A 12,724-nucleotide genomic window follows, 5' to 3' on the forward strand; every position below is an offset into this window, starting at 1 on the left:
TTAGAAAAAGGGGAAAAGAGTGTTTTATTTAAGAAAATTTGTAAGATTACACACACCAAATACCAATTTCCTGTAAGATTACGCAATCTGGTAAGATTACAGGTGTTCTCGAGACTCTGCTGCAGGAACTTCTTTTAGTTTAAGGATAAATTTGCTAACAGTGTTTAATATTGTACATCCGAATTCTATGAAATTTTCAGTGTTATGTTAGTTGGATTTTTCTCTTTTTATTCAAATGATTTTTTTCGTTGGGGTTTAAACGCTAACGTGTATGACCCAATACAGGGTAAAACGGGAACATGCATGTTGGTTGGGTAAAATGTTGCGTTAAATCAGCGCAGTATGGGGTAAAAAATACCCAGGAAACAGGCATGTTCCCTTCCCACCCAATATTGCGTAAAATTTTACTCAGTGTTTTAGAGTGTAAGACTCTCTTGTCCTGTATTAATGATTGAACAGCCAATTATCATTAAGTTGATATTTGATCGAAACTTTCTAAATAAAATCATAAATACAAAACGGAAGGTAATATCCTATAATCACAATCGCTCGAGATAATGATAAAATAGTTTAAGTGTTTCGCTGGTATCACGATGGGAATATTCTATGGATGAAAAAGTGTCACAAAACGGTGTGAACTAAATTAGCACACGAGATTCCAGACAACCGCTGTTGTCACATTTTACATTTTTGTTTGAGACCTTTGCTCGCAAAATGGCGATTTTTAGATGTTTTTAGTTATTATTATTATTATTTTACTCGGCACTTAATCGAAAAGAAGACAGCATGTACAATGCAAGATTGAGAAATAGTACAAAAATACAAATAGTTTTTTAGACCCTTTCTCACCCAACCAGGTAGCCTTTGGTAGTTGTTGTCATAAAAAAAGTGTGAAATGAATTTGCGCACGAAAGTTTTTCAAATCTTTCAAAAAACGTCAGGCAGACAAACGTAAAATAATTGTATCATATGGAGGACAAAATGCAAGAAAATTGGCTGGTGTTTTTTTTTTGAGATCTCTGCTCGCAATATGGCGATTTTTAGATGCTTGCCAAAAGTTTGGATCATCTCGGAACTGAAGCAAAAGGTAAGAAAATTGGCAGATGTTTGGGCAATAATTTCACAAATGCAGAATCGTTTTTAAGCAAGTTTCAATACTGAGCATTTTGGTCGCTTTTTTGTGGTAGTTTTTCAAGATATTGATAAGATATTCGACCATGCGTTAAATAAGGTAACGCGAAAACACACAGCCAGATCGAGGTTCAAATTTATTTTTCATCACAGAAGATTTAAGGAATTGTAAGAAAAAAAATCTAAAACAGGGAAAACACTTAGAAAAAAGGGTTCGACGTGGCACTTTAAGGTGCAGACAAGATGTCACACTCAGCGCACCTTCAGGGTGCAATTTTGTATCTTTTTAGAAAGGTGAAACTTTGCACCTCTCTGATGCAAATTAGGGAAAGAATCCCTACCAAAAATAACAAAAGATTGTCGAGCCTACCGGTGCGTTTACTTAGATTTTTCTATGGATTTGTAAGTTTTGCTTAACTTGCTTTGGACTCCAACTCACCTCGTTGTAACTGTAGTCAAGATCTCTTCCTGTTATGCTAGTTAGAATAGCTGATACCAGAAAAGCCGAGGTTTTTTTAGCTTGACTATAGTCTAGACTATAGTAAGACTTTACTTTCTAAATAGACCGATGCCTATATATACAATTAAACGCACTCAAGCCTTCCTTAAAATTTGACGGAATAAATCCATTTATTTTCACTCTCCCGTCATATACATGTATGTATATTCTATATAATCTATAGGGCCAGATAGGCCTATATAATTTTTCACCTTCTCCATATTTTCATTTTCAATTTTAGTGGGGGGGGGGTACATATGGAGCTCCTCCCAAAATTAGCACCTATAAGGTGATAATGTCACCCCATATCAGGATGCCACTGTGCCTGGCCGTCTGCTTCGTCTTTTTGGCCCAATTTTCAGGTGGTTACGGAATTCTTCCGCAATGATTAATTGGCACAAACAGGACAAAATGGTGGATCGTAAGTATGGGGTACTGAAAGCTCAAGACACACACATATAACTGCAATGTTTGGTTCTCCGTATATAACGATTTCCAAAAATCTTACTGAATGAGTAACTAAAACGACTATCTTTGCCAAACGACGTAATTCCCCAAATAAAACTAAGAATCATGCTGAAACCATTTTTTTTACAAGTACTCTTCCCAAAACAATCAGACAAGCGTAGCGAGTTCATAAAGTATGCAAATTATGCAATTATATTGGTAACCTACAGACCACTCGAAACGTAAGATTTCTGCGTAGTTTGTTCCCAGACCCTATAACTCTATACAATATTATTTACGAGCAATTTCGCAAGTAAAACATAATTTCAATGTCATTACACGTTTAAAAGATGCAGACACACACACTCCCTTACAAGCGAGAAGAGGTATTTTTTCATTGCCGACCAGGTTGAACTTTGCAAGCATTTTGATAAAGTATGACAGGAGCCTAAACTATACGCGAGGTTCAATCTTGCACCCTAGCCACCCGCTGCGGGCTTGCGCAGGCGCGGTGGCGAGTGAAAGGTGCAAGTATTCTCGAATACTTACTCAGCACCTTTTCCCGGAAAGTTTTGCACCCTTATTTCCTAGTGTAAAAGTTAACTTTTTCAGCAATCTACTCTAAAATAAATTGTAATTAAATACCTTGTTCATACATGTCACACTTGGCTGACATGATTAATACACCGTTCGTAGGTGAGGCACTATAGAGCTGGAACCAGATGTTCGACCGGTTCAAGTATCCGTACTCGTCGAAAATGCTACTGGAATCGGTCAGAAATGTAGAATTTGCATCTGAAATGTCCGAGGACCGTATGACAAGCGATAGATAAGAGTCGTAATTTACTTCACGATTATCCAGGATGTACTCGATCCCACAGTCAGGCATAGGAACATTCACTTTGCAAGTTATGTTGTGTGTCAGTGGTACTTGCTGACTACCATCGGGCCAATCCAGGATCCATTCCTTTACATCGACATCTGTGGCAATTACAAGAAATGCAAATAGAGGGGGACAAATTAGTAATGTGTGATAAAGCCCATTATGAGTTTATGAAACACTGATGATGGGTGTGTGTGTTTTGTCAGACGTGTATCAATCAGAAATGGTTATTTACGTCTAGGACCGACCTTTAACGTCACCATCCGAAAGACGTGACCAGGGTTCGAACCTCTGCATCAATTTGTAACTTCCCAACAGCTTAGATTTCAGGCGCACGCCACAACGATGATGTACGAACTCGTCAACCAAATAGCTGTTCTGGGATCCGTTAGTAGCACCATGGACCCTACCAATGAGCGTGAGGCTGATTTTTACTATCAATCGTATAAACCACCCCTACATTCAATTGATAAGTTTTATGTTCCGGGACCCTGATATTTCAAGGTCATCTTTTATCTCGAGGGGGGGGGGGGGCACATTGTCATAAGGTGGAATCCATGCTTACACATACAAAATGGACCCAACGAAGACTTGCTTTGACCTCAGAATAACCTTCAGATTTAAAATGAATTAATCAATATACACACGTATGTGTTACGTGGACATATTTGGCATTATCTGATAGGAATCTTTATACCAGTTACCAGAACAATTTTATTTTTGCATGGTGGTAGACGAGGGGAGCATGAATTTTCATTTCATTTAGAAAATAAATATTTAACATAACATTACCCAATATAAAAATGTTTTAAGGGTTCATCGGCTTATTCTTTAATTAAATGTGAGTCAAATTTGAACTTTGGAGTTGGAAGAATACCTAATTAAGCTAATAATTAATTCATGTAAATCATGAAACATAATGGTTTTGGTCATATTCGCTCATTTAGTTTACGTAGCAGACGATGCAAGATTGCTGGTTTATACGCTGCGTATGCAGACCCTATTACAAATCAAAGTAAATTCCGGACTTGATACTACTAAATATTTACATATTTAAACTGTAGCTATATTATAAATATCAGTCGGCAAAGCTTAATAGTACAAGAAAATTATCACTTTCAACATTAAATGCGTTAATTAATTTTGTCTGGACTGTATTAATTGTTTGAAATGAAAAGGGTCTAGGAACGGAAACTCATTCGTTAGTCACAACAACACAATGCCATGATTTGCTTGCTCGATCTCGAAGTAATGGAGAAAAGCGAGATATAATCATTATACCAGTCACATAGTATTACATATGTAGGTAATCTATCTAGCATTGAGATGACAAATCAGTCTCGACGTTTTTACCCTTTGCGACATTTCAGTGGGAAACAAATGTGCCAGTGTCTAGAAAATATGGGTGGTTTCGGACCATATGTCATAACACATATTGTAAAAATTAACAATTTCAAATGAACAGCGTAAATAGTGAATTAATTGTAATAATATTTACATCAAGTTAATGGAAGTGGATAAAGTTTTCATAATACTATCAATCTGAGGCGAACGCATAGACGCACAGAAGCGTTGTTAGCGTACCAGAACGCTAACATTAGGGCCAGTCACAACTTTCACGGTCGACCACCGCTAGACGCGTTGTTTTTACTTACAGAGCACTTAAAATAGGCCTACCGGTATCGATAAACTTACCGAAGCTTAGTCGAATTCCTAATAATCTATCAATAAAAGGCTTAGCAGAAGCCAACGGTTGCGCTAATGTTAATACAAATCACTAACAGTGCCAAGGGCACCAGTAGTAATGATGTTAGTGAATAATTTCTCTCTTTAAAACCTGTCTCCCTTTCTTATACCAAGTAATTTGTTATATAACTCGACCGAATGAAAGGGGTATTCTGGGCCCAGCAATATATAAATAAATCGAGTAAAATTAGATGAGCGAATAGCTGAAAATTTGAATAAGCCTATTTTTTTATGATACAACATACCCTCGTTGCATATTCCTGGATACATGAATATAAATTTTACCGAAATAGGGCCTAATGCAAAATTTTAAGAAACCATATTTTTTTCTACTCATTTGTCATAGTTTTGTTTGTCTCACTTTACTGTTCGAACCGTATTATTTTCTTCAGCCGGGAGTACCCCTTCAGGAATAGCGGGGAATGTTGATTAGTGCTAAGATATATGATCCTTTTCAAAGATTTTTCTTCCAAGATATATCATTTATTTAGATGTTTGAAGACATTTTTTTATTAATAGACCCTTCATTAGAAAGAAGAAAAAAAGCTGATGAAACAAAAGAAACAGATGAAAAGTGGGATTGCATTTTTTACAGAATCTCCTTGTAATATCATGATAGGCAATTAAAAAAAAAATCTTTTTAAGCTTATTCGATATTTTTAAAATTAAATCAGCAATACTACCTGCTGCCAATTCATGTTTAAAATATAATAATAATTCAACTTTGTGGGCCTATGTGATAATGAATTACATTCCTTTACCCTTTCCTAGACAAGATTTAAACTTGTAGGATGTGCAAATAATCATATCTAAATCTTAGTTAAATCAAGATCACTCTAGATTGTGATGTCGCCCTGCGTGGCTGACATGTGGTAGTTTAAGCTCTGATGTTTTACGTGTTTTCACCGTTATATTGTGTACTTTTTGGTTTTATAGTTGTGTCATGCAAATTTGTTATATGCACGGATTCATTTGGCCAAATTTTGAATCATTTTTTCCAATATTGGTGTGATCTTTGACATAAGATATTTTGCATTGGTTTTGATTTGAGCTACTCTGTATAGGTAAGCCATTTTGTACATGTAAACTGTGAATTGTATGTCTACTGCCTACACATACACTGTACTTGGTGCTCACCATTCATGTTCATTCAGCTTTAAAGGCTATTGTATTGTTCAAGTAAGTCATTGATCCTAGCATTACAATGGAGCTATTGAGACTTTGGTTCACCTTTAACATTCTTTTTAGTCTCAACTGCAGCTGTGCCACATCATGTACATGAACATGGATATCTTCATACTTCAGTATCCAGGATTCATAGCAAGTACTCGAAACACCGCTAGCCTTATTACCAGAATTCAACGGCAACGTTCCAGTTCCAGTTATTGAAGTCCGGCGACATCAACCCCAACCCAGGACCAACAGCCGAAACGCTCCTGGAGAGTATTTTGCCCGTAAGCTATCTGCGAGTACATCTTACAATGGAACTAATGGACGGATTGTTTACGACAGAGATTTTCTTCTGCAGTGTAACCCTGCATGGAAACATTACAATCCTGAGGTGGTTACAAATGGACTATCGAACATTGCTCACAAAACAACGAAGAACAGGGGCATGCTCCACGAGAATTTATGGCTTCGGATCAAAGAACTTGGTATCCAGACACGTTTTCGAGGTAAAAGAGGAGGACAGAAAAGGGATTCTGCGAACAGCTGTAGTCGAAAGAAGCGACGAAGGAACAACATCAATCTTAATACAGTGGCTGATAACAATCCTGTAAGATCTAGTTGCAACGTCCGTTTGTGGAACGCACATTCTGTAAGAAATAAAACTATTTTTTTTTCTCATTTACATCGTCACTGAACATTGAACAAAAAAAAATCAACATCATGATATACATTAGAATTCAACATAAAAACATTTTATAAATATAGCAAGAAAGAATTTTAAATACATGTTCAATACATGTAGTAAGCAAACATAATGCCTAAATTGACTTTTCACTCTTTGTTTTGCATTTTTTTCCAAAAAATACTTCTTTTTAAATTTGCTCTCCATTTTAGTTCTTCTAAGAATATTTCAAATATTTCTTTAAATTTTGATTTTCTTTTTTTTTGTTAAAAAAACTGTATAAGAAGCTAAATTGATTAATACATTAAAGAAAGATATAACGTTATGTCCATCACCACCATGTCTACCAATCACAATGAATTTATAACTTATATCCACATTTTTAATATTCAGATTAATGGTAACACAAAAGTTACTGAATTTTAACCAAGAGTCTAGAATAATGGCAATCATAAAATAAGTGATAATAGTTGTCAATAGTTTTACATTTAAGACAAAATGGATATTCTGCCAATTTAAATCGAAACAAATATTCATTTGCGTCAAAAGTTTATACAAAAATTTAAAGTTGAATTCAGCTAAACGAAATTCTTCAATGAAAGTAACCTTTTCTTTTCAGATATTGTTCAAAATCAGATTTTCTTTGAAATAAAGTGACCAATATTGCTCAACATTTGGGGTTATAAACTTTTTATCCACAAGAAAATTGTATAATCTTTTAGAAAGTTTAACAGATAAATGTTTACTTTGTTTTTAAATATGTATAATACGATCGTGGTCCTTCAATTGAAAGTAGCTAACAATTGAATGATTAGAGCAATGTTTATCTTTAACCAAAATGTTTTTCCATTTTTCTGGTATACAACTCCAAATTAATTTCGATTCACATAAATAATTTTTTTTCTCTTTTCTTTAATTTTGCATTAATACACCAACTGGAATACACAGTATATTCACTAGTCCATCGCTGTTAATAATATCTCCAATAACAAGAATGTCTGAGCATACCCAATGCTTCCAAAACAAACATTTATTCTTATACAAAATGTTTTTATTACCCCATAACAACTGTTGCCTAATATCTTCACCTGTATTCTCAAAAGAAGGTTTGTTATTACACATTTTCCAAGCAATTATACATTGACGATAAAATACTGGAAGTTGTTTCATTTCAGGCATTTGACATTCTTTTTCTAAAGACATTTTAAGAACAAGTGAATTCAGTCCAAAGTAATTGAGGTGTAGTTCAGGAAGGAACTTCTATCTAAATTTGTGATCCTTGTTTTCAAATAGATTGTTTAGCCAAACTGTTTTTAGGGCATTACATTGTGCATGAGACAAAATCAGGCATATTTATTCCTCCTTTTTCAGTTCTACCAATCATTGTTTTTCTTTTTATTTTATCTCGCCCTTTCAAAATAAATATAAATATAATTTGTTCAACTTTTTTATTAATGTGATCAAGCATGGGAAATACAGTCATTAAATAGGTTATATTTGAAAGAATTAAATATTTTAATACAGTAACGTTTCCTAAAAATGTTAAATACCGGCATTTCCACAATAATACTTGGTTTTCAATTTTTGTAACTTTTTCTTTCCAAGTTTTTCATAAGCATCAAACATATTTTTACTGAAATATACCCCTAGAGTTTTTATAAACACACTTTTCCAATCAACCTTTTGAAAAAAAATTGCAATTAAAATTTCCAAAGCTAAAACCTGAGCTTTTCGAAACATTTAACGATGGTCCAGCAACTTTGCAAAAGGTTTGGACTCTTTCCATTACTTTTTTAAAAGACAGTTCATCCGCTACAAATACTGTGGTGTCATCAGCGAATTGACTTATCTTGATCTCAACTGAATTATTTACATTATTCGTCAAAATAATAACTTTAATGTAATCATTCTTATTCAAATCAATTGATAAAAATTCTACGACTACTAAAAATAACAGGGCAGACACCGGACAACCTTGTCTTACTCCTCTAATTAGAGGGAAATAAACTGCCAATTTAAATTCATTATACAACTTTCTGCATCAGCATATATAACTTATGAATTTATTACCAAAATTAAAATTTTCAAGGGCTCTATAAAGAAAATTACAATTAACTTTATCAAAGGCCTTTTCTAGGTCCAAAAATAAAATAGCCCCCGATTTTTCATGTTTTGTCATATAATTTATCACATTATCAGTAAGTCTTTTTCTTTTTTTCTTTTTTTTCTTTTATTGTTTCCAATAAAACGGCCTTTTAAGTAGGCATTTTGATCAAGCGAAATACATGATCTTAATACCGGTTTCAATCTATCTGCCAAACCTGATGCCAATATTTTGTAATCAGTGTTTAAAAGACTGATAGGCCTCCAGTTGGATAGTAAATCTTTTCGTCCCTTTTTATGCAAAAGTGTAATAACAGCTCTATTTTGACTAACTGATAAATTCCCAACTGATAACGAATGGTTTAATGATTTTAATAATATAGTTTTTAAATGATCCCAAAAACATTTGTAAAATTCATTAAACGTTTTTCGTTTAATGAAGTTTCTATGTGAATATTCTCAAAATAATCATAAATATCCTTACTTTCTATATTTTCCGATTTTGAAAAAAGTTCTGAGAGCATTCTACCTCAGCAGTCAAGATATCGTTTTGTTTTGTACAAACTTTACAATTGTGTTCCACTTTAAACAAATTCTTCTGTTGATAATTTCTTTTTTCAAGACCTAGACAAAATTTGTTATTACGTTCCCCCTCTTCATACCAATTGATTTGGGATCTTACTAAAGCTCCATGAACTTTGTAATCATAGAGATTATTAAGTTCTCTTCGTATTTCTTTAATTTCTTGATTCTATTTAGTAGATATAATTTTCTGCTTGGTAAGATAATCAAGTCTTTGTTGTAAATATACTTGTTTACATTTTGTATTGTTAGATTTATCTATACAAAAATATATTGATTTTTGTTTGACATCTTTTTTGAATAAATCCCAAAGTAATCTTATATCAGCTACTTGATTATTAATATTTTCCCCAAAGTCTTTTATTAGAGTAATGATGATTTTTTTGTATTCAGAGTCTTGTAACAAAGAGTTATTGACTTTCATAGACCTTTGCCCTTTCTGAATTTGTTGAATTCAATTTATATAAAAACTGGATTATGATCAGATAAAAATCTCCCTATTATATTGCAGCTGATAGTATTATTCTTAAGTCTATCAGAAACTAAGACAAAATCTATTCTAGTCTCAATAGGAGACTGTCGTATTAATTGATGAGTAAATTCAATAGAGTTGGGATGTTTGAGTCTCCAGATATCAACGAAATCTCTTAACTCAGACTGTTCTCTTAGGTACTTTGCATCTGAAAAAATCTTTCGTAATCCTTCCTTTTTGTCAGATCTATAGTTTAAAACAGTATTGAAATCGCAACCAAAAATAACACAATCACTAGGAAGGATATTGGCATCTAAGAAGGCAAAACAAGACTTGTAAAAAATCCTTCTATTTGTCAACATATTCGGAGCATAAATATTAAGTAGCCATAGCGACTCACCACCGTATAATATGTTAACAGGATTTGATCGACCTTCATGGAAGGATATATGATTGAGAACTTCAACTGAGTGACAATTTATTAGAATACTGGTACCTCAACTGTTAAAAGTTTCAACAGAGTGGTAGGACTGACTTTTCCAATCAAATTTATCATGAACCTGAATGATATCTTTTGTAAAATGAGTTTCTTGAAAAAAAAATTTGAATTTTATTATCTTTTGCCCATTTAAAAAGTTTTAGTATCTTTTTCCTTTCTCTTAATCCTTGACAATTAATTGTCAAGATACTTAATTCCATCGTTTTAATGTTTCTTAAGCTGTGTTATATGCATCTTCATATTCTTCTTCGGAACTCAGTGGAATAAATTCTTCCTTCTCTGGCGTGTTTTTAGAATGCCTTCTTTTTCTCTTTTTCTTCTGTTTTACTCGATGTTGATTCTCGTTGCTACGGGCCCGCGCTTGTTTGATGACTTCGTCGAGCGTTATTTGCTTGACCGTGCCTGACCTTTCACCAACGAGACTACTGGTGCGTGTATATGGTAATTCTTCTGTCGATCTTTGCGGAGTTGCTACCTGTACATCACAAACATCTTCGCTGGCATATTTTGAAGCGGGAGCCATCTGCGAATTGCGTTCATTCACGACCACATAATCACTGTCGCCTGGTTGGGAAGAACCTTTCGTAAAGGCAGTGCACCGGGGGTCGCCTCTCTTATGCCCTGGAAGGGAGCAATCGTAACATGTAATCTGATTCTCTCGACACTCGAGAGCGTAATGACCTTCTTTCAAACATTTGTTACATCTGATGTTTTCTTTCATGTTGTTTCTGTCACTCGATTCCTTTTGCTATTTATGGTAGATTTTTGCACGAAATCTTACGATTTTAACCATATTGGGTAACGGGGCCGTCGGTAATTCCATGAAGATAAACTTCCCGTTTTGAAACGAGTAAGCTTTCCGTCAGAATCTCTCGCACACTCATATTTCACTTCAGTTACTGGTTTTAGTCCTCTTTTTATGAAAGTAGACTTTATGTCACTGTTGGCAACAGACAGTGGTACATCACTAATGAGTACTTAAGTGGTAGGCTTCTCACTAGTGTAAAGGTATGGGTTAGTGTCCGTAAGATCTATCTGCTGACTTCTGATGGATAAACCAGTGACAAGTAATTTTTGTCTAACTTCTTATCAAGTGGATAGATACGCCATAGATTCTTGATTCTCTGAGCTCCATCAATGGTGGAATCACCACAAACTCTCTCTGCAGCAAGACACACTTCATAAACAGAAACTTCATTCACACCATCTAATAAGTCACTGTTTTTAAAGAAAACAGGCAAAGCTCTAGGTGTAGTACCCCCGGTTGTTGGTTGGGCGTTCACGTTAGCCAAAGTAAGCCGGGTAGCTTAACTAGATACAGTGTTCGAAGAGTATCGCAGCGGTGAACTCCCGGGTGTATCAATCAAGAGAACCCGTTTAATTTAAAACTCACAGCAAACTCACCACTAAGTGTCTTTTCTAACATAGAAATAGTCTAAAAATCTGCAAAAGGCTGATATCCAGACAAGCAGGATTTAAAGTTCCATATAGTTTGAAAAATATATCACTGATGTAAGAAAAATCACCAAACTCCAAGAAAAAATAAGACGGCTATTCGGAACCGTGGCGTCCGTCACAGTCGGCCATCTTAAAAAAATAAAACTACTTATGCTACTGAATATGTTAATGAATATAATATTGATGCTATGTGCATTACAGAAACCTGGTTGAGTAATCAGGATAATGTAGTGATTGGGGAGTGCACTCATATAGGATTTACTTTCATTAACTCTCCAAGAGACGCAAGTAATCGTGGAGGAGGGATTGGAGTACTGTATAAAAGCATGCTCAAATTAAAGATTAAGAAAATATATTTTAGGTTTGCCACATTTGAACACGCTCATATTACCGACTTGTCAAGCTCTATCCATTTTTTCATTGTCTATAGACCACCCCCTTCTTCAGCAAATAGATTCACAAGTTCTGACTTCTTGAAGGAATTTGATGAATACATATGTGAAATATCACTATGTCCAGGAAAATTGGTGTTATTAGGGGATTTCAATGTCCATTGGGAAGACATGAATAAAAATGATGTGCTTCACATGAGGAACACCATCTCTTCGGCTGGGTTCATCCAGCATGTCCAAGGCCCAACCCACAATCTTGGTCATACTTTAGATCTAGTTTTTACCAGAGATGATTCAGTTATCTTACAGTGTCACACATTTGACATTTGTATTTCTGATCACTATATGATTCATTTTTTACTGGCTCATCAGAAATCAGACCCAGTCTCTGTTACTTATTCCGTACGTAATTACCGCAAGATTGATAAAGCTCAATTCAGTAATGCTTTACTTGACTTAGTTTCATCTCAACCAGAAGACTTAGATGATGTTTCTCTTTTTGACTGGTATCTTCAACCAAGTCCTGCCGTCTGAAGCGACGTAGACCCTGGTCTTTACTTGTTGCTCGCCAGCACCAACGTAAAGCAGAACGTAAATGGCGTAAAACACGACTAGAGTCAGATCGCACATTGTTCATAGAAGCTAATAGGAATGTATGCC

General features: G+C 34.7%; 1 protein-coding gene across 1 annotated transcript in view; it reads right to left on the bottom strand.

Moving 5' to 3' along the window:
• LOC121416728 overlaps positions 1-12,724 on the bottom strand; it is a 46,598-nt gene that overhangs the window by 15,708 nt on the left and 18,166 nt on the right. The window contains exon 4 of the mRNA XM_041610187.1: positions 2,723-3,058. Coding sequence (XP_041466121.1) covers positions 2,723-3,058 — 336 coding nt within the window. The remainder of the gene's footprint in view (positions 1-2,722; positions 3,059-12,724) is intronic.

The sequence above is a fragment of the Lytechinus variegatus genome, chromosome 6 (genome assembly GCF_018143015.1).
Source record: "Lytechinus variegatus isolate NC3 chromosome 6, Lvar_3.0, whole genome shotgun sequence".
Taxonomy (NCBI): domain Eukaryota; kingdom Metazoa; phylum Echinodermata; class Echinoidea; order Temnopleuroida; family Toxopneustidae; genus Lytechinus; species Lytechinus variegatus.